We start from the raw sequence: 22,549 nt of genomic DNA, 5'->3' as shown, positions 1-22,549 counted from the left end.
AACTTTTTCTTGTAACACCCTCATAAGTGGAGCCTAAAATTATCACTCTAATATAATCTCTTTCATATTTCTTAGCAAAAATGCAGTAATATTACCTTATTTTAGTTACACCATTATTAGGTATTTAGCAAGTCAAATTCTATATTATATAACTCGAGAAAGCAAACTCGTACTGTGTTATTCTTGTGCTTCCAACAAACGTAATTTTTCCAATAAATGACAAGGCACGCGGTATAATTCCAGTGCTTTGTCCTATCCTATACGTATAAAAATAAATCCAATTTATACAAGCTTAATATTTATTATTACTACTTACAATAATTCAGTAAAATTATATTTATATGCAGGGTGAATCACTTATAAAGGTGTTACAGGCTAATATTTTTGAAAGTGAACGAAATATGAAATTCATATTTTCTAGCAACTGTTTGGTATCGAAACGGATGAAAAAAAAATTAATTTCGTCACACAATGTTCGCTTCAATATCAAACAGTCACTGAAAAATAAGAATTTCATATCTAGTTCAGTTTCAGAAATATAACCTCTAACACCTTCAATAATTCACCCTGTATAGTAAAATTATTATAAATTGTTATTGTTATTAATTGTTATTAACTGTTATTAATTGATAACCGTTCTATTTTTAATACAAAATATTTTATATGCATTATATACCTAACAGGTGTCTCGGATCGCGATCGATTCTTTCGAGTCTCGCGTTTTCTTTCACGTATAGTGCCGTAACCGCTTACGTTTCTTGTGCGTTGACCTACGTTACGTTCCGCTACGCCACGTTACCAATACGACAGGCTTGTGCGGTGGCTCTAACCCGCTTCGCTCACTTCGCTGCACGCTGGGTGGCCGCAGGGGGAAGTGATCCGCGCAGTTCCTTGGGGGCCTAACAAATCCACGACATTAACCCGAGTTCCCGACACCGCGGACATACACACACAACTACACATACTCGCGTCAGTGCAATTGGAAAAAAGACGCCTCACGGCTCATACTTGCGTCAGTGCAATTGAAAATAGACACGCCTCACGGCTCAAATTCGACAAGTGGTTCGTCCTGTACTGCTTGAAGGCCAATCACAGAAGAAGAAGAAGCTGCACGCTGGGTCATGTTCCAAAACTCACTCCTAGTTAACTAAAATGCTATAGTGTACGTGACGTAAACTATAGATTTTAGTTACCCAGAGTGAGTTTTGGAACATGACCCTGCAGCCCTGCAGATGCGCGATGCGCACAGTGTGCTATTGTGCTATAGTGGTGCTGGTGCACTCGTCAGTGACGTCACGACGTCAGTGCAATCAGCAATGGCGACATGGCGACTTTCATGCCGATTAATTCTCGCGTCGTTATCGCGGAATTGCGAGCGTGTCATTCCCGGCGCGATTGCGGTCTCGAGAAGGAGCTACTCGAATACCGCGAAAAATGAGGAGACCTACGACGTCGTCGTCGCCGGAGGTGGCATGGTTGGCACAACGTTGGCATGCGCCATAGGTTAGCTTTTTATCAACATAATCAGTTTGTGTATAGCAGATGGTCAAGAAAAAATGTGGGAACCACTGACAGAAGTCTATCAGGTTGTTCAAGGAAATTTAAGAAAACTATTTAAGAAGTCTAATTAAAAAGAAAAATTTTTTAAACTAAATTTTAGTGATAAAATTAGGACACAAAGCTGTCTTCTTTTTTAATTAAAGACCTCTCAATAATTTTATTAAATTTCTTAACAAACAGATTTTTAAAATAATTTCCACTTTTCTTACAAAAAATCATTACCTGTTAAAACAACAAACAAATATTCTAATACCATATGTATCAAAATTGCCATTAGCAATTATTAATTAATGGCATTATTTTAATTGTTGCAATTATTTTCAAGTATTCTGTGAGACAAAAAGAACTTGGAACATATATCCTTTAAAACTGAAGGTCTGCGTTTTATCTATGGTTTTGTTATGCTTTCTGCATCTAAGATATATGAGGCAAGTATATGTTTGTTTGTTTCAGCAAATAATCAAAGACTAGCGAACAAAAAGATCTTACTTTTGGAGGGTAACACTAAACAGGAATACACACCGCAGGAGCAATACTTCAATCGAGTTGTCGCATTGAATGAGCAAACTCGTATCTTATTATCCAGTATAGGAGCATGGAAACACATAGAGGCAATCCGCTGTTCTCCAGTAAGAAGAATGCAGGTAATCCTTTACATTCATTCTTTGCTATTTTAGAATTAATTACATCGTTAAGTTACTAAGTTTGCATTAATAATATAAAGATAATTTCTACTTATAACAGTTGATCTTGATACATTACATAGCTAATAGTCAATTATGATTAAAATGCTGTAGTTAAAATGTAATCTTTAGGGTTCTGATTTTTGTATAGTTTATATGGTTCTGTTTTATAAAATTAGAGAAACTATGACATTTAGATATAATTTTTTTTACAATAGGTGTGGGAAGCATGTTCCGATGCTATGATAACGTTCGACGAGGATTTGTTGAACAATAATCTAGCCTATATAGTCGAGAATGACCTATTGTTGCACGCGGTCAACAAGCAGCTTTCTGAAATGGAAAATGTTACTGTAATTTACGATTCTAAGGTTGCCAATATAAAACTTCCAAAGACATCCATGGAGTTTGTCACTGTACAGCTGCAATCTGGGGAGCAATACAAGACCAGGTTACTGGTGAGGACTAAATAAAACTACATTAGATTTTTATACAATTTTCGAAATAGATATGTGTGTGTATGTAGATTGTCGTTGAAAATATGCGGCTCGTTAGAGTCATATCTCTATTAAATTATTATTAGGCTCTGACAACTTATATCTCTTTCCTCTCAAGTTCGTGCTTCTTTTTTGAATTGCTAGTTCTCATGGTTTTTTATTTACTTTTTTTTTTTTTAACAATTCGAAATGCTCGATGAGACAATAATTAGGCAACATTAATGTAAGTGCGTCGACATGCCCAAGTCCCTTGCGATACTCTCCACCTTATCGGTCAAGTTGTCCAGCCTTGTGCTGATGTTGTATGAGCATCTTTTCAACTCGACTGCCAGCTCGTTCAGCTGCTGCTGGCTCTCGTTGCTGTACATCCTGCTGAGCCTCGCGTGACTCGAATCTGCTGTGGACGCATTTGCATTTCGCGACAGTGGCGGCACGCCGCCTCTGAACGTCGCTCGCCGCGTTTTCCTCTCGCTGACCAGACGATATATCGCTCGGATAAGATCTCGTGGTAAACGTTTTTCGCGCGGATCGTTCGGCCGAATGTGCAAAGCGCAGTGATACGGCGGATGTAATAGCAGAGCGCCTCTTCTACACGCCCGTATTATCCTGCGTGCCGGAGCGTGATCCAAAAGCTTGGAGAACAGCATATTCTCGAGATGAGCAACGAGCTCGGCACGACGTACTAGTCGATCAAGGCCGGCGCATCTGCGAAGCTCTTGGATATCCGATACGGCTAGACCAACCATCAGATTCGTCAGAATCACTGTCACTAGAATAACGAAACCGAGGAGCATCAGGTGGGCCGTACCGGGGTACTTGAGCGGCGCTGTTTCGTCGAAGAAGACATCCTCGAACTCGAGTTCACCCGACATCATAATCACCGTCTTGAGTAGACTGACCAATGGATCGGCGAAGGATTTATAATTTTTGTGCAGCACGCTAAAGCCGAGAGAGAAGCCGACTATGAGGCAAACGTAGGCTGCAAGAAACTTGAAGAAGTTGATGGACACTTGGGTGAACATCTGTACGTAGATACCGAACATGGGAAAGCGACCAACCACCATCATCAACTCGATCCAGACCAGCAGGACACCCAGGGCAGCAACGTGATGCTGCCAAGTATATACCGACGGTATCAGGATGATGCCAGAAGCCATGATCACGCTCCACTGTAACCAGTTCTCCCAGCGTCTGGCGTATGAGCAGATACCGTGGGCGACTTGAAAGAGTTCCTTGCAGGCGAGCACGCAGGTGAATATCAGCACCGGCCAGAGGAGAACATTACTGAGCCGTTTTACTTGCCAAAGATACGTTGCTCCGATATACCCGGTGAAGAGGGCGACGAAGATCGAGTGAAACATCAAGCTGAGCAGGAAGAATTTGCGGATACGCAGCCACTTAAGATAGAGAAAGCTCTCGCACAACGGGTGCTTCAGCACATGACCCTGACCAACCTCCACCAGGCAGAGCATCAAATCCGTCTCGCCGCGACCGCCTGGCACCAACGGCCGGAAGTCCAGCCGTAGCTCACAGTCCACGTCGCCCAATTCATGATCGTGCAAAGAGATCGCCTGATCAAAGCGCGCCACAAAGCGCGGCAATACATCCGGAGTGCGACGTATAATAAAGCTAAGGGCAGAAACGCCACCCTTGGTGCGCGCCGTCACATCAGCACCCTTCGCCAGCAGCATCATCACCGTGGGCGAACTCTCATTCAGGGCCGCGATGTGCAACGGCGTGTAGCCGAACTTGTCCGCCTTGTTGACCGAGGCGCCTGCCTTTTGAAGGAAGAAAACTTCTATTATTTTCGTGTTGTTACTTTTAATTATTATTGTCTATTTCTTTTGCAAAACTCTTTTATTAGAATATAATTTATTTAATCTTTTTTATTGACGCGCAAATTTAAAATAATATTAGGATTATTTTTTGTTCAAGGAAAATTTTCAATTAAATGCGAACCTGTATTAAAGTCCTGACCAGTTCGCCGCTCCTTAGAGCTTTTGCAACTGCAGCATGTAGAGGAGTTCGCCCGTCGTCATCCTCTGCGTTGACTTTCGCCCCGGCATTTATTAATGCATCTAACGTTTCTACGGATTGAGCAAGCGCTGCTAGGTGCATTGCCGTCTGACCGCGCGAATTCTTTGCTTCCCAGGCCGCACCAGCATTCAACAACAACCTGGTGCACTCTACACTCCCCTCTTCGGCTGCCAGATGTAGAGGTGTTGACCTCGCGACTCCCAGTTGCACTCTCACATCTGCCCCATGACTCAATAACAGTTTGGTACAATTCACGTTGCCCAAACTAGCCGCCACATGCAAAGGTGTCTCTGTGTAAACCTGCCAACGAATCATATTAATTCATCGAAGAAATATTCGCTCCCGAATCCCGAAGAGACGCGTTACTTTAGTGGGAAAATTTTGATCCGTAGAATTTTATTATTGCTCATTAATGTTACGTTAAACATCTTATGATCCATTACTTTTCGCATACAATTATCTCGTTAAAATTTCATTTTAAGAATTTCTGTTTAGGCATTACTTCCCCACCAAATTCGTGCTTGACACGGTCGTGATAAAGGAGCACCTGTGGATTATTGGGACAAGCACCTGCTTGTAGTAGAGCCTCGACGCAATCTCCGGCGTTGTTTAACACAGCATAGTGAAGCGGACTTTTGCCGGACAATCCGGCGTCCACGTCCGCACCCGATTTGATCAGGCATTTGACGGTAGCAACGCAACCCGCCGCTGCGGCGCAATGCAACGGGGTGCATTTCTTCCCGAGGTCCCATTTGCGCGGATCGGCGCCGTGCTTCAGTAATTCTTCCACGAGTTTTACAGACGCGGCGCAAGCTGCCAGATGTAACGGCGTTCTACGTTGTAAAAACGTCATTTTTCGAAAATCAATTGAAGTTCCAGGCTTGCTTGATTAGTTCTAGTCAAGGTATATATCATAGTTAGATATGATAGAATTAGGTAATTTTTGATTACAAGAGGACACTACGCGCTGCTCTCCGCGGATTTTGATTAAACTTGCAGGTGTTGTAGGAGATACTACGTAATGAATATCTGTAAAGCCGTTTTTCTGAATGGGAGCCGAGTTATAAACAATTATAGGTGGATCTTTCCGCTGCGTGCCGCTTACCTTCTACCCTCTCGATTGAAATGAAACTTTGGAAAATTTAAGCATGCTTCAGGATCATTTAAAGCTAATCAGATTTGCTGCAAAATTGCCAGGAATACCAGAATTCAAAATATTGGTGGCTTGGTGGAGTCTGCCATCTAAACTAATAATTACGTTTGCATGTATTTCTATGGGTAATGTTTCTGAATGTTTCTACAAAATTGCCCCTGTTTGCAGCAACTAGCAGCGGCTAAATGCAACTTTGCTACTTTTCTCACTTATTTATTATCTATAAATTAATTTATTCGTAGTTTTATTTGATTATATATACTGATTAGATAATAATTATAAGTAACAAATTTTTTAAAACGATTTATACACAGTTTATGTGCAATGTTTCAAGCAAACAGTACTTGAAACAGTAGCACTTTTCACAATTTCGACGGCAGATCCACCAAGCCCTTAACAGTGATTCCGAATTCTGCTGCTCCTGGCAATTTTGCAGCAAATTTGAATAGTTTTAAATAATTATGAAGTATGCTTAAATTATTTCAAAGTTTTATTTCAATCGCGAGGATAGAAGTTAAGCGGCTTAATATAGATACACAGTGGAAAGATCCACCTATGATTGTTGATAACTCAACTCCTAGGGTCCATTAAGAAAAAACGACTTTACAAATATTTACTACATAGTATTTCCTACAACTCCTGCAAGTTTCATCAAAATCGGTAAGAGCAGCACTAATGTCCCTTGTTAATAAATTCCCAATAATAATATCTGATTATCGCAAATTATAACTATTATATATATACCTTCCATCGCAATCACATGTGGAAACTGGTGCGCTTTTGCCCAGCAAAACTCTCGCGATCTCCACGTGACCCAACCAGCTAGAAATCAATAGACACGTGTCCGGCCATTCTGCAAGTAGCCGACCTGGAGTTGCGGCAGCCGCTGCTCCGTTTTCACTATCTAATAGAGCCTTTTGCATAAACCTGCACGGATAAGCTTATTTTTATTCCTCACTTTTACACCTGATGTAAGATTAAATTTTCGTTGTTGTCATTAGGTACCCATTTGCAAACGTAGGCAACGAGATCTTGCGATGCCTACAATCCACAGTTTCGTTGAGAGTCAAGCATTTAAATTCCTCTAAAGCCTTTTGTAGAGCGTCATCTTGAAGAGAAGGGATCAGGGAGAGGGCGACTTCGCCCCCTGGAAGATTCGATAATGCCACTTCGACTTCCTTCTTGCTCCAAGGTTGCTCCTGCGTCATCGGTGTCGTTGGTATATGTATATGGCAGGTAACAGAATCCGAGCTGTTCTCGGAGGAGATGCTGCCACCGTCGATCTCACTCATCCAAATGTCCTCGCGTTCTTTCTAAATTTAGTACGAGCGTTAAGGAAACGTCAGAAGATCATCGATAATCGATTATTATTTCTTTCACTGACTTGGTTGCTGATAACAATAGACGGTGTTCCGTTGTTGGCAGCTTCCATTCTCAGTGTCTCTCGAGTCAAACGATTGCCAGAGAGTCTTTCAAAGAAATTCTTCTTACCGAGAATTGACATAATTATGTCCTCCTTTGGATTCTTAAAGAAATTATCTGAGCCACATGAATGGGCACTATAATAGATACTATAATCCCGTAGCGATTCGTACAAAGGGTGGAAAGTTTCTTCTCTCGGTTAGCTCAATATCATTTTCACAGCACACTTCCACGCGTACAATAATACATTTATCACTAGACAATACGACGATGATTTTTTCATCCAAGTATTAACTTTGCGATGATGATTAACGGCGAATAACGAGAAACATATCGTTAGACCGGTCGTTTGATGAGAAATTCTCTTGACATTGTAGAATGAATGACTTTCTAATGCGTATCTATCGCTCGCTCTTGTTCGCTAATACTGAACACTTAGTCGACTATTCCGGCTCTCCGTATATCTCAAGATACCCACATGTGTTTATAAAACAGTTATATATTTAGCTTCTATTAATCTTTCGCGGTTCTCTCTCGTTCCTCGCATATCCGGCATGTTTCAACGACGAAGAAGGAGAAGAAGAAAATCCCCGACCGCAGACTCTTTCCCTACTGTCCCGGCGGAAATAATTGTTTTATCAATCAACTCCGGTCATTCCATGCGTAAATACATTCAGTGGAATTCGGTCGGTGCATCAATCGATATCATTCAACGAAATCGTCGTTGATGTGTATTTCCTTCCTCTTATAATTAATTTTTAATTCATGAAAGACTCGAGAGAATATGTTTTATAACAGTTTATTTATTATGATTGATCAACATAGACATCTGTTAAAGACAACTTGCATCTACTTCAATTTGCAAAAAAATTTAAAGGAAAAAACACACGAACACACACACACACAAACTAAAGAAAAAAAAATAACATTAAATAAATATAATTTGGAAAATAAATTCACGTTATCTTTAATAATAAGAATTAGTAATATAATTTGTTTTAAATAACTACGAGGTTTTGTGCAAGTTTTTGTGAGGTTTTCTAACATATTCGACTGTTATATCAGAATGTAAATAGCACTTTTTGCGGATAATATCTGCAGATTTGTGTATAAACGAAATAGCGTTTACGACGGAAAACAAGTATAAGACGTTAACCACTCGACGCAGACGATCTCCGACATCTTCGCTGAAATCTGGAACAGCACTGACGTTATTTTCGTACATGTTTGTAAATCTTTGCGCTCGTCTGTCGCAACGCGCATTATCCGCGTTATCCTCGTGCTAATTCAATAATCTTCCTTATAACAACATTTATAATTTTACTTTTAAGACGCGGTTACCATCAAGCATAAATAAAGCGCTGGATGTGTTCCAGGTGGGCGCCGATGGTGTTAACTCGCTGGTAAGAAAGGCGATGGGGGTGATTTATCTTAACTGGCAATACAATCAATCGGGCATTGTCGCGACTCTCAAGCTGTCTGAGGTAATATTTTTCTTGAAAATATGTAATACACAGGCACAGAATAGAAATAAGAGATACGGCGGTTTCTCACATTCCAGAAATTATCTATGAGCTGCTAAGTTATAATACTAGTCGTTAATTGATTTCAGCCCACGGAGAACATTGTCGCTTGGCAGAGATTCCTCCCAACAGGACCCATCGCATTGCTTCCGGTAACTTGTCAGTCTTTGTACTTATTCGTCTCTTCGCGTGAACAATATCAAAGCCTAAAGAGCGTCTGAACGCTTGGAAAATTTTGCGGGAACATAACAAAATCAATGAAATAAAATTTTAACAAAGGAATGTTATTCCGTGTTGTCTTCGGCGTCTTTCAAGAATAATTTATAATAAGATATGCAAAATGGATGTGCATGAAGTCGAATACTTTAAGTAATTTAATTGAACGCGACCCCCCCCCCTCCGAAGAAGAACGAGAATTAATGAATTGATTTATCACAATAACAATTCAAATTCTCTAATAGTTGACAGATTCTATCAGTTCGCTCGTATGGAGTATAACGAGTGAGAAGGCGAAGGAACTGATGAAAGTCTCGGAGGAGGAGTTTGTCGACAGAATAAACGAGGCGTTGTGGCGGACCTATCCGAAGAGCAGCATTGTCGAGACCGGGATGTATGGATTCCACTGGCTGCTCTCGAGACTCGCCTTGAAGACCAACGCGTCCAGGCAAATGCCGCCCTCCGTGGCGGCGATCGTCGAGGGATCACGGGCAGCGTTTCCCTTGGGTTTCGGCCATGCCTCATCTTACGTCCAGCCAGGCACGGTGTTGGTTGGGTAAGAAAATTTCTGATCTTAAGAATTATATCGGTTGATAGAAATCTGAACAAAAATCTGAAATAAAGACCCGAAATAAATCTCAACGATAATCGTCACAAGAAATATTCTATTCGTCATCACAATTTGTCTTTAAAGCGAAATTGTTATATTGAGATTTTATTAGAAACAATTTATCATATAATACAACAAATTTAATACATTAATATTCTTTTAATCTTTCATTAATCTTCGTGTTTTAAAGGGACGCTGCGCATCGAGTTCATCCTTTGGCGGGTCAAGGTGTGAATTTAGGTTTTGGCGACGTGACGGAGCTGACGCAGATCCTCGCCGAGGCCGTCGTGAACGGCAGTCATCTCAATGATATCCACTATTTGCGAAAGTATGAGACATCCAGGCAACGTCACAACGTACCAATGATGTTCGCCATCGATGGACTCTGTCGGTTCTATCAATACACCACAACACCCGTTGTTCTTGGTAGAAGCCTGGGATTGCAACTGGTGGATGCTGTGCCACCATTCAAGGTAACGCATTAATAAATACATATTTTTGAAGAAAGAAGCATTATTTTTTGTTCCACATTAACCGAAATACGATTTTTCCTTTTAGAGACTGTTGATGCAACAGGCTGCGGGAAATAATATTTTTAAAAAATGCTAGTTAATAGCGAGATTACAATGTAAATAGAAATATTGTGACATTACGCTAATTAAGAATATTTTGGAATGTGAAGGATGGTTTGTAATTTACTTTCTGTATTCCATACGTATATTATAAATTGAAATATTACAAGGCTATGGATGTGATTAACATTAAATATTAAAATTTGTATATATAATTATTATATATTCTTCTTTTGTTATTTTACTCTTATTTTTTTGTCTCTCTTGTTATTGTATTTACATTATTACATATATCATCGCATTTTGTAATGCATTTTTAAATTTGTAATAAAAATTTAATGACAGCTGAATTTTTTTTCCAAATATATTTATATTATATTTTTTTTCTAGGTAAAACATTTCATTAAATTATATATCAGAATAAAATATCAAATATTTTACAATTTATTTTTTTTTATATGAATATTATCTATATTATTTATTTTTTCTACGTAAAAAATGTAAATATTTTCTATACATTGACTGGAGCTTGAAGGCAACATGTTGCATGCCGTTCTGTTGGTCAGTGCAACACAGTTCATTTCAATGGATAATTAGTAACTTGATTAGTATGTTCAATGAATTGATTAAGGGGATGCTAAAGCTAAGGCCAAACTTCCACGACGTCGGTAATGTCAACTCTGTCAACTAAAAGCAAAGGCCGAACTGATATTGGAGACCTCGCGTGGTGACAACGCGAAACTCCGGTTTCAGTGTCACCAACTAATTTCAGGTTCTATGAAGTGGTGTATGTCCGTACACGTACACACACCACTGAATTGCTCACACGGACGCACGGTAGAGAGACATATGCTATAGACGCGGCAACGCCGCGCGGCGTTGCCGCGTCTTGGATTCTTTAGCAATACGGCCTGAACCTGAAAATGCTTTCTGGCCGTCCGCGTAGCAGAAGGCAGTAACGTATCAAGGCTGATAAGCACCCGCTTTTTATAAATTACATATATTCTTATGCACACATGAGTATATATATATAATATCTATCTAATTATTATGTGTATGTTTATAATTGTCTGATGACAAATAATAACAGTAGCACAATTGAGAATGTGAATTAGTATACATAGTATATATTGACGCGGGTACTTATTAGACTTGGCAATTTACTGCATCTCTTGCACCTCAAATAATTTTTTTCTTGTAATGTAAATGAATGATGTAAAACTATTTCAAAGGATCTATCGATCCATTCTTGATGGGGTAAAACAATAACTTCTATAACAAATGCAATAAATATTAAATTTATAGTATTGATTTATTACACTCAGTCTCTTAGCATCAGAGTAGAGGCGGGTAACGCAGCTGATGAACAGTATAGATAACAAACTGAATAAAAATCTTAATTATTATAACATAATGATATTAAGAATTAAGATTTTTATTCAGTTTGTTAATTATCTATAACTGCATAACGTGTGCAGTTTACGCCGAAGCGGCTGTTTTAACGCGAGCGATATGTTTCGTCGACGGATGATTAGCTAATTATAATTGTATACAGAATACTGGATATTTGCGTAAAGTATCGTTGCCTCGCGAATAAAGTCGAAGGACCGTCGAGAAGAGGAAACTCGCGGTGCTGCTTTCATTTCCCTTCCGAGTGCGCTTTTCAATCTTTTATCCGTTTTCGCCCTCGTCTTCGTTTCCATTGTTAGTATGCGACAGCCGTTACTGCACTCCATGAAGAGTATCATTGCTTTGTCGAATAATACATAAGCAAAAGAGATGTTTTTCCTTGTGCTTAGAAATCCAAACAGATTTGATTTCGAGAATCATAAAGAAATTGTATTGTGTTACTTTCTTTCCATCGCGGCGAGTACCTAATCGTTTTTATACATTTATAGTTTACAAGTATACAGAGTACTTGAAAAGAAAGAAAAAAGGTGATCGTCGCGTTTTTTTTTTCACAGAGACGGGCAAACGTGTAACTGTGTTCACGTTGCCCGACTAAATCAAACTCGGATGCTACTAAGTATTTAGTTTTTATCCATCGGGACTTTAGGGTGCCGCGAATGCTGATATCAAGAATAATTATAATTTATCTTAGTGGAGTACGTACATCTTTTCGGCTTAGAAACGAAATCAAACGAACGCTTCCGTTCTTGTCCCAAAATTGTTTTCGTTTTCTTTTGTAGCGAACGTTTCGAGGAATTTGCTTACGACGGTTCGTTAGCGGTAATTAACGATTATACGGAGCCGTCATATTTTCCACAACGCGTCGGGAAATAATTGAATGGTTTCTATATGTATTCAGAGAATGTTGATTCATCATATTATTCTTTCAAACTTGCTTTCTCCTTTTAAAAATTTACACCAAGAGAAACTTTTGTTACATATTACTTTATTTTGATTTTTTTTAACATCTTTATTAAAAAAAAAAAAAAACGAAAACCGTAGAAGAAAATTATTAAACTTATCTTTATTGTGTTGGAAATTCATTCAATTTTATCGCTACGTGTCTCAACTTCTCTTGTTAAAAACAAAAACTAATTTATAGCTTTATGATTTTACATATAATTGTTAAATTTCAGTTTTGTCAGATGCGATTTGTGCGAGCTTATTTCGTGGAGCAAATATTTTGTTTCATCCGATCATTAGCGAAGCGACGCGATCCATTTATATTCGATCACGAGGGACTGCGCAAATTTTCACATTATTTGCGGATTTTATAACTTTATTGACAAGTATAAGATCTAAGATCTTTCGCATAACTGATTTACGATTAAACTTGCGCTTTATTGAGGCTCAGATGTACACCCGTCTGTATCACGTCAATAAAAATCTGGCTGCAAAACGTGTATGAATTCATTCGTTTAGCAAAGGATGCGCGTTGACCTTAGAAGTGCACGTTGGAATTTCATCCGGAGGGAAAAAACTTTGTCGCATTTTTTAATCTTTCTGATTCTCAAAATACATTCTTCGTGTATATTTTTTTGTGCAATGCTCATAATATTATTTGATTTTTGTAGATTAATTTTCTTTTCATGAAATATATTTTGGCAACTATGCCGTCTATAGAAAGAAATCTGTCGGACCTGTGCTAACTCGGACCACGTGCGTTTCTGACGTTTAAATATTAGTGAGTGATTGAATTCTCTTAGAAAACAAAAAAATGACCTGTCTCGTTTTTTGATAGAAATTCGATAGAGATGCTAAATATTAATTTATTAGGTGCGTTCGGGAAGACGCTATTAGTGCTATTTGCTTATTTTATTCTTGTTTTACACCTGATGAAGCGATAAAGATAGAATGATGCAATAGCGCTAATAGCGCGCTTCCCGAACACAGCCATTGTGTTATAAATTCGACGTTCGCTTTTCGCGTGAGACTAGCTGGCATCGGCTTCCTATTTCGCTAAACGGGCCTTTTTCAGTAGGATATGTTTCTTTCATTATAATATAGAGAGGAGAAGAAGCTATAGGGATAGATACACATACATTTTGTACGACAATATCGGGGGTCTATTGTTTGTATAATACGATTATTTTTTCTCTGGGCCCGGAGCCTCATCCACGATGACGATATCGCGGACACGGCGACACGGGATGTCTCCAGGATCGTGCTCCGATTACTTTGTACTAAGAATAATTTTGCATAAATTTTTTTTGTGCCTTTTATATCACATGTATTTTTCAAGCAAAGTTCATTTGTAGAATTTACGCGATGGAAGATATATATAAGGCGTGACCAATGGCGTAAGAGTACGGTTTTTTCTATATCTCAGAAAAACCATTGACCACCAAACGTTTTAATGACGATATTCGTGACCACCGAACGATTCCGCGTCGATTGAGCCATATGAATGTCAATTTGATTGATAAATAATGTTTATCCATCAAATTATCGAGCCAACGTCACGGAGTCGTACGGCCAATGGCGTAAGAGTACGGTTTTTTCTATTTCTTAGGAAAACCATTGATCACCAAACGTTTTAATGACGATATTCGTGACCACCAAACGATTCCGCGTCGATTGAGCCGTATGAAAGTCAATTTGAATGATAAATAATGTTTATCCATGAAATTACCGAGCCAACGTCACGGAGTCATGCGACCAATGGCGTGAGAGTACGGTTTTTTCTATATCTCAGAAAAACCATTGACCACCAAACGTTTGAATGACAATATTCGTGACCACCAAACGATTCCGCGTCGATTGAGCCGTATGAAAGCCAATTTGATTGATAAATAATGTTTATCCATCAAATTATCGAGCCAACGTCACGGAGTCGTACGGCCAATGGCGTAAGAGTACGGTTTTTTCTATATCTCAGAAAAACCATTGACCACCAAACGTTTTAATGACGATATTCGTGACCACCAAACGATTCCGCGTCGATTGAGCCGTATGAAAGTCAATTTGATTGATAAATAATGGGAGCTTTCCAGCAAGCGACACAACTCGACACAAGTATCGTTTTATCTTTGTTGCTCATTACCAAAAAAGAAAGATAGAACGATGCTTGTGTCGACCTGTGTCGCTTGCTGGAAAGCTCCCAATGTTTATCCATCAAATTATCGAGCCAACGTCACGGAGTCGTACGGCCAATGGCGTGAGAGTACGGTTTTTTCTATTTCTTAGGAATACCATTGACCACCAAACGTTTTAATTACAATATTCGTGACCACCAAACGATTCTGCGTCGATTGAGCCCTATCAAAGTCAATTTGGGTGATAAATACAATTGTTCCGACTAGTGTGGCACACTACGTTTACACGGCCCAATTTACGCCGAAGTTATAACAATCGATGTTATAACTACTGACGTTAAATGCCGTGTAAACGCTCTTTTATGACAAAGTTACCACATCGATGTAATAACTTCGTCGTAGAAGAGCGTTTACACGGCATTTAACGTCAGTAGTTATAACATCGATTGTTATAACTTCGGCGTAAATCGGGCCGTGTAAACGTAGTCTAGAGGTGATATGTCCGGCATTATGCGCATACGGTTTTTTTCTATTTTCTGGGAAAACGGTTGACTACCAAACGTTTTTATGATGATATTCGTGACCACCAAACGATTCCGCGTCGAATGAGCTATAAAAAAGTTAAATTGGTTGAAAAATAAAAATTGTCCAGCAACTTTACACCGGAAATTTAATTTTTATTTTACAGGAAAACGACTAACCACCAAACGATCGGACTAGACTACCAAAGACCACCAAACGACCACCAATCGATTCCAAGGGCGGAATTCATAGACGTTGCTCAAGATTTGTCTTAAGCATGATCTTGGCCAAGACGGTCTTAAGATCGAAAACCGTCTGAAGACGGCTTTACATGCATAGATAAATCTTGAGAACACAAGTTTTGAGCTTAAGATCGTCTTGACGAAGTCTGTGCTTAAGAATATGGCTTCGGCAATGTTCGGGAATCCAAGCTTTTTGACCAATCATGATAATAATTACAAGAATTTACCGGGGATTGCGTCATTCTCTTATATGTTCTGTGGTCATTCTCGCCGTGGCCGGTGGCCGTCATCGCATCGTGTATCGCGACGATTACTTAACCTTAAAGAGAGCGACGGGTGCAGTGGTGGTGTTTTCCCTCCGAGGAGGTACGACGAGCATCATCGCGTCGTGTACCGCGACGATTAACCTTAAAGAGAGCGACGGGTGCAGTGATGGTGTTTTCCCTCCGAGGAGGTACGACGAGCATCATCGCGTCGTGTACCGCGACGATTAACCTTAAAGAGAGCGACGGGTGCAGTGGTGGTGTTTTCCCTCCGAGGAGGTACGACGAGCATCATCGCGTCGTGTACCGCGACGATTAACCTTAAAGAGAGCGACGGGTGCAGTGGTGGTGTTTTCCCTCCGAGGAGGTACGACGAGCATCATCGCGTCGTGTACCGCGACGATTAACCTTAAAGAGAGCGACGGGTGGAGTGGTGGTGTTTTCCCTCCGAGGAGGTACGACGAGCATCATCGCGTCGTGTACCGCGACGATTAACCTTAAAGAGAGCGACGGGTGCAGTGGTGGTGTTTTCCCTCCGAGGAAGTACGACGAGCATCATCGCGTCATGTACCGCGACGATTAACCTTAAAGAGAGCAGTGTTCGGCAATGTTCGGGAATCCAAGCTTTTTGACCAATCGTGATAAAGATTTACAAGAATTTACCGGAGATTGCGAAATGGCATTAAAGTTCTTACTTAAGATTTGTCTTGAGCCAGTCTTGCTCAAGTCGACCAAATAGTCGACTTAAAGACGGTTTTGTCAGGTTATGTGCTACATTAGTGGTGATATTCCAGTGTCGGGATTGCGTCATTCTCGCCGTCGCGCGTCATGGCCGTCATCATCGCGTCGTGTATCGCGACGATTAACCTTAAAGAGAGCGACGGGTGCAGTGGTGGTGTTTTCCCTCTGAGGAGGTACGACGAGTAAACTCGAGTCGCCGATACTCAAGGCGAGGAGGTGTGACGAGGAAAGTGCGTAGTGATCGATGTGAGAGACGAGTAGCCGAGAACGACGAGGAAGAGCAGAGGAAGCGAGTGCGAAAGGGGAGAGCGAGAGAGCGAGAGAGAGGGACAGCGGACAGGCCGAAGCCAGGAATTCCGACGACCGCGACTCCATCAGGGAGTTCCAGAAGTGGCAACGCATTTTATCACTTTCCCGGCAGCGAGTACGGCACCGTTGGTTTCAGAAATCATAGTACGTTTTCATCCGATAATTTACAAACGTTTCCATCCGCTTAGTTTAAAGTTTCTCTGTACATTCCTGTGATGATGCAAATCTTGCATTTCATCTTCTCTTTTACAGAGCGACAAAGTAAAGTGAAACTCAAAATACTTAAGACTGGTACTAGATAAATTTCCGAAATGGTATGAAGATATGATAAGTGCTTACTTTAACTCATTCTATTATTTACATGTCTTCTATAACAACTGGCACATCTGTCATTAGCATACAATTCAAAGATGGAATTATTATAGCGGCAGACGTCCTAGGATCTTACGGATCGCTCGCTCGTTACAGAAATCTGGAACGTCTTACGAAAGTTAATGATAACATCATCCTTGGTACGTCTGGAGATTATGCAGATTTTCAGTGCATCAAGAGCTATGTGGAAAGAAAGATGTGAGTCTCAGCATAGTTTTTTTTTTTTTTTACATGTCTTTAATATTCTTCAAATAATACATCTTAGTTTATTACGTAGAGTGCTATGTAATAAACTAATAAAAGTTTTGTAAAGTTATTGTACGATATAAGAATACATTAGAGTTTCCAATAAGTGTCAAAAGCGCTAATTTACGTCAACACTTTTGTTTCAGTCTTGAGGAGCAATGCTTGGATGATGGATTTAGTTTAAAGCCAAAGGCATTGCATTGCTGGCTAACGTGTGTCATGTATAACAGACGATCAAATTTCGATCCGTTTTTGAACAATTTTATTATTGCTGGTTTGGAAAATGGAGAACCGTAAGTGTGCGTTTCCTCAACACACTTCGTGTCTTCAAGTACATCGTAAATCGCAGTTTTGCCTTTTCAGATTTTTAAGAACTGTGGATAAGCTTGGGACAGCTTACAACGATCCTGTTATTGCGACTGGATATGGTGCTTACATGGCAACGCCTATATTGAGAAAAGCTTACGAGAATAATAACCAAATGAATAAGGAGGAAGCTATCGAACTTCTGTACAAAGTAATGCAAGTTCTTTTCTACAGAGACGCAAGATCTTTCCCAAAGGTAAACTAAAATTCGTACGTGTGTAATTAATAATTTTAATTGTATTGTCAACAATCTGCTCTGTTTTTTAGTATCATCTTGGCATTGTCACAAAAGAAAAAGGAGTCGAAATACAAGGACCTCTAACTTTAGACAGTTTTTGGGGACCTGCTGCTTTGTAAAAAATTATGTTTTCTTATTCCTTTAAAATAAGTTATAATAAAAGTGTCCATGGTGAAGATCGATTCTCTCTTAATGAATAAATTAAAACAAGTTTTCATCAATTATACATTTATTTGCATTATATATATACATGTAAGGATAAGAAAAATATTATTTCCAGTAACCATACTAATAATCTTCGTTATAATAACAGATATTTTATTTAATATTTATTTTTTACGCGTAAAAACTCAGCATAATACTTGCAACATTAAAACGTATATGGAAATTAATATATATATATATATATATATATATATATATATATATATATATATATATATATATATATATATATATATATATTTTAGAGGAGAATAATTATTTCTTAGATGAGGGTCTAAGGGAGAATTCACACCTTGGCAGAATAGCAGAAAGAAAAGCAGCAGCCAATCAGGACTTGCGCTAGTAGTAAGCAGAATGTACTGTGCATGCATACTGTAGTATGCTTACTATCAGCTCAAGTCCTGATTGGCTGCTGCTTTTCTGCTTTCTGCTATTCTGCCAAGGTGTGAATTCTCTCTAAGGTCACAATGGATTTTGCAAGGCAACAAACGCATGGAAACGTAAAATAGAGGATATTGTTCGTAAATCACTGGAACAAATTTCGAACTACGTTCTGTCTAACAAGAAAACCATCAGCAGGCTGCCAATGAGGATCATTATGATGCAATTCTTCAACATTTTCAATTGCATCATTTACAATTGCATCATCATCTGGATCTTCTGGGAGAATATCTTTAAATTGTAAGGATAAATTGTGCAAAACTGCACAAGCTGAAACAACTGCTGTACAGGTAATAAGTTTTAAAGACAATCCTCTTGCTAAGCAAGGAAATCGTCTCTTCCAAACTCCAAACGTTCTCTCAACAACCATCCTCGTTCGTGATTGAATTACATTATATCTGTATGTAATGAAATATATTATTTATTATATACTCTTATTATATAATACTAAATACTTTTAAACGACATATTAAAATTTAAATTAAACGACAATTAAATTTAGGTTTCTCGAAAATTAACCATAGAAAGATAATAATTGGGCAAAGAAAGAACAACGCGGTTATTAGTGCGTGAAAAGTCAAACAGACAATAATTAAATATTTTTAAAGATACATAAGCGCGAACGTTTTTGGCTCCGCTTTAAGCTATCTTCAGCGATGTCACAAAGTGTAAAATAAAATCACGTAATCGCAGACTTTCTATTCTGGTTCTATTTGTAAGGCGTTCTGATCACACCATCAAGAAGCAAAACAAATATGGAGCATGAGATATAAACTTTTATTTTTCACTTTGTTACATCGTTGAAGATGACTTAAAGCGGAGTCGGCTTAAACATTCGCGCTTATATCTTTTTACAAATATTAAATTATTGTCTTTCTGACTTTTCACGCACTAATAATCGCATTGTTCTCTCATTGCCTAATTTCTATCTTTCTATGGTCAAATTTATTTACAATTACTCTCTTTTCTTCTCTTTACCTCTGTTCTTCTTCATTCTGTGGGTTTCTAAAGGGTGTCAAAAGAAATGGGAGACAAGGATATCCTGCATCTCCAATCAACATTCCTGTTAATTCGCGTTGTTGATATCTCATAAAAACTCGAGAATTTTGGAAGATTCGGCTGTCGTGTTGACTTCCAGGCCATTCTGGGACAAGGTCCAAAAATTCCATTCGTGGTCCCACAATAGCCTTTTACACAAAGAGTAAAAAAATGAGAAAAAGTTAATGAGTCAAGTTGAGTTAATTGAGTCAAAAAGTTCTGAGTCATTTTTTTCTATAATGCTTAGCAAAATAGTAATTATTGAGTAAAGTCAATCCAATCAGGGGGCCTATTACGTATCTTTTCATGAGGTGAAAATGCGAAAAGTGAATAGATTTACTAGATTTCAGCCAATGAAACCGTAGATACTCTAGTAAATTCTCTCACTTTTTGGATTTTTACCTCGTGAAAAGATACGTAATAGGCCCCCGGCACTGTCTTTTAACCGGGCCAGTGTACGCTCATTCATACTACCAGGCGCGCGGCTCACTGACGTACAGTCGGCTAAAGGACTGCGCTGAGATTGATTTTACTCAATAATTACTAAGTATTATAGAAAAAAATGGCTTAGGACTTTTTAACTCAATTTTTGATAATAAATATCGCTGTGTAAATAATGGGCGTAAATTCTATAGGTGACACCCTGTATACGTTATATATGATGGTGTGAAAACTTTATAGTAAAAAATAAATAATTACACATCTCTCTTTGAGGAGTTTTGCTAATTTCACTCGCTCTTGTAGTTCTTTTTCCTCTAATAATAATTTTGTCAATTTATTTATTAATTCTTCACGTTTCTTTCTCATATTAATTGACACATTTTGATTTCATGATTAATTTTAATTCCTTTTTGCACATTACGATTTCTATTCAATTTTTTGGTTTAGAGCATGAATGTAAGTCAAGTTTTTTAAAATACTGATTATACAGATGCAGTGCTATACAATATAGATTGCACTTATACACACAAATCAATAGTTTGAAAACTTGACTTGCATTACTACATACGGCTTTCACCCTCTTATATATATATATTATTCAATATCATATTTTTACCTGGACATTTAAAGAAAAATATCCTTTTCTGTTTCTGTATGTTTCAGCAAGTCCAATTAATGAAAGTTTGATACGTTGAAATTGTCCGGCCAATTTCATAGAGGTTACTATAGGTGCGTTCCGAAATGTACTGATTTTTGACTATTGGCAATTTTTGGCGTGACTCTGGTAAGCAACCAAATGGTACCAAACTACACCAGAACCTATAGCAGCCATGGATAGCAACTTTGGTATATGTATACATACATACCAAACCATATCAAACGATAGCCAAAAATCGCCTTATATGAGCACAGAGGAGGACTGATTGGCTGCGTTCGGGGAGCGCGCTATTAGCGCTATTTGCTTAGGGTCCGTTCCGAATTGCGCATAAAACGCATTGGCCTAGTTTACACCGATCGTTTGATACGCGTATGTACATACCAAGTACTATATCCGTATCAAATTCGTATCAAATCTCGGTTTACACCGGGATAACCCAAGATTTAATTCGGATTTGATACGAATATAGTACTTGGTACGCGTATCAAACGGTCTGGTGTAAACTAGGCCATTAAGGGGATGCTAAAGCCGTCCAAATTACCGACAATTCATTTCAAAGCTCTTATTTTGAAACGGCTTTACAGATCGCAAAATTCTTTTACAGGAGTAAAGTAGAGGTACTAATGAAGGGTGGGATTGTCAAATAATTAGTAATAATTGAAAAAAATTTTAAAATACTGTCACCTCAAAACCTTATTTTTTGATATAAACAGTTGTATACGTAATATGTACGAAATTATACTTTCCCACCCTTCAGAAGACGTGCACAAACAATAACGTACCTTTGAAATTGAGATTGAAAGCCTGGAATAAAAATGAGAGCTTTGAAACGATCGTGTATATTTTTCACAAAAATATTCACGCAGAGCAGCAATTATGTCACAGCAGTAGTTCACGGATCTTGCGAGAGATGGCGAGATGGCGCACGCAGCTGTGGGCAGTTTCGGGGTTGGCTACATTGTCTGGTTTCTACACAGCAATCGAACCAGGACAGATATATGATACAGATATCTCGTTAGGCATTTTTACATTTTTTGCAATTATTACTAATTATTTTACAATCCCACCCTTCATTAGTACCTAAACTTTACTCCTGTAAAAGGATTTTGCGATCTATGAAGCCGTTTCAAAGAACGAGCTTTGAAAGATATGTGGTACAGATATCGCGTTAGGCATTTTTACATTTTTTTCAATTACTACTAATTATTTTACAATCCCACCCTTCATTAGTACCTAAACTTTACTCCTGTAAAAGGATTTTGCGATCTATGAAGCCGTTTCAAAGAACGAGCTTTGAAAGATATGGGGCCCGATTTTCTATCTACAAACGTATGCGTAAACTCTGCTCTAACAGAAAAGCTGCAAGCTTATTGGCTGCAAACTGTGCGACAGAGAGCAAATCAATTTGCAGCCTTTCTGTTAGAGCAGTTTTTGCGCATATGTTTCTCGTTAGAGAATCGGGCCCATGTGGTACAGATATCTCGTTAGGCAATTTTACATTTTTTTTAATTATTACTAATTATTTTACAATCCCACCCTTCATTAGTACCTAAACTTTACTCCTGTAAAAGGATTTTGCGATCTATGAAGCCGTTTCAAAGAACGAGCTTTGACAGATATGTCGTACAGATGCCTCGTTAGGACAGATATCTCTCGTATTATTATTCCTTTCTCTATGTATGTAATTTGC

At 38.7% G+C, this 22,549-nt stretch overlaps 3 protein-coding genes across 4 annotated transcripts; 2 read left to right on the top strand and 1 right to left on the bottom strand.

Moving 5' to 3' along the window:
- The first annotated feature begins 1,020 nt into the window (after nucleotides 1-1,020).
- Nucleotides 1,021-10,494, top strand: Coq6 (ubiquinone biosynthesis protein COQ6, mitochondrial). Of its 2 annotated transcripts, none has more exons than XM_077422555.1 (9): nucleotides 1,021-1,162; nucleotides 1,225-1,503; nucleotides 2,014-2,204; nucleotides 2,462-2,701; nucleotides 8,729-8,836; nucleotides 8,965-9,027; nucleotides 9,337-9,647; nucleotides 9,892-10,174; nucleotides 10,260-10,494. In XM_077422555.1, exons 2-9 carry the CDS (start codon nucleotides 1,233-1,235, stop codon nucleotides 10,308-10,310), a joined length of 1,518 nt encoding a protein of 505 aa, XP_077278681.1. In that variant the 5' UTR covers nucleotides 1,021-1,162; nucleotides 1,225-1,232; the 3' UTR covers nucleotides 10,311-10,494. The 2 variants fall into 2 exon arrangements, with proteins under 2 accessions (XP_077278681.1, XP_077278682.1); XM_077422556.1 differs by having other exon boundaries at nucleotides 1,024-1,162; nucleotides 1,250-1,503.
- On the bottom strand, nucleotides 2,866-7,817 carry Pyx (transient receptor potential channel pyrexia). Its single transcript, XM_077422553.1, has 6 exons — nucleotides 7,315-7,817; nucleotides 6,936-7,243; nucleotides 6,675-6,857; nucleotides 5,325-5,610; nucleotides 4,700-5,077; nucleotides 2,866-4,518 (listed from the first exon to the last, which is right to left on the bottom strand). Exons 1-6 carry the CDS (start codon nucleotides 7,432-7,434, stop codon nucleotides 2,959-2,961), a joined length of 2,835 nt encoding a protein of 944 aa, XP_077278679.1. The 5' UTR covers nucleotides 7,435-7,817; the 3' UTR covers nucleotides 2,866-2,958.
- A 6,162-nt stretch (nucleotides 10,495-16,656) lies between the features above and the next one.
- LOC143906468 (proteasome subunit beta type-4-like) lies at nucleotides 16,657-18,277 on the top strand (the record flags this gene model as incomplete). The annotated part of the gene is made up of 6 exons (XM_077422583.1): nucleotides 16,657-16,978; nucleotides 17,087-17,125; nucleotides 17,245-17,404; nucleotides 17,599-17,745; nucleotides 17,816-18,014; nucleotides 18,086-18,277. Coding segments are annotated over 6 exons (957 nt in total), but the record flags the coding sequence as incomplete, so codon positions are not given.
- Between the last annotated feature and the right edge of the window lie 4,272 nt (nucleotides 18,278-22,549).

The sequence above is a fragment of the Temnothorax americanus genome, unplaced genomic scaffold (genome assembly GCF_048541705.1).
Source record: "Temnothorax americanus isolate GAGA-0224 unplaced genomic scaffold, ASM4854170v1 Scaffold71, whole genome shotgun sequence".
In the NCBI taxonomy this organism is placed as follows: domain Eukaryota; kingdom Metazoa; phylum Arthropoda; class Insecta; order Hymenoptera; family Formicidae; genus Temnothorax; species Temnothorax americanus.
This window is presented reverse-complemented; position numbering and strand designations above follow the sequence as displayed.

Coding starts and splice junctions, on each gene's coding strand:
- Pyx (XM_077422553.1), bottom strand. CDS start 7,434: ATGTCAATTCTCGGTAAGAAGAATTTCTTTGAAAGACTCTCTGGCAAT. Junction 7,244..7,314: donor CTATTGTTATCAGCAACCAA/GTCAGTGAAAGA, acceptor TACTAAATTTAG/AAAGAACGCGAGGACATTTG. Junction 5,078..5,324: donor CTTGTCCCAATAATCCACAG/GTGCTCCTTTAT, acceptor ATTCGTTGGCAG/GTTTACACAGAGACACCTTT.
- Coq6 (XM_077422555.1), top strand. CDS start 1,233: ATGCGCGATGCGCACAGTGTGCTATTGTGCTATAGTGGTGCTGGTGCA. Junction 2,702..8,728: donor AATACAAGACCAGGTTACTG/GTGAGGACTAAA, acceptor GATGTGTTCCAG/GTGGGCGCCGATGGTGTTAA. Junction 9,648..9,891: donor CCAGGCACGGTGTTGGTTGG/GTAAGAAAATTT, acceptor CGTGTTTTAAAG/GGACGCTGCGCATCGAGTTC.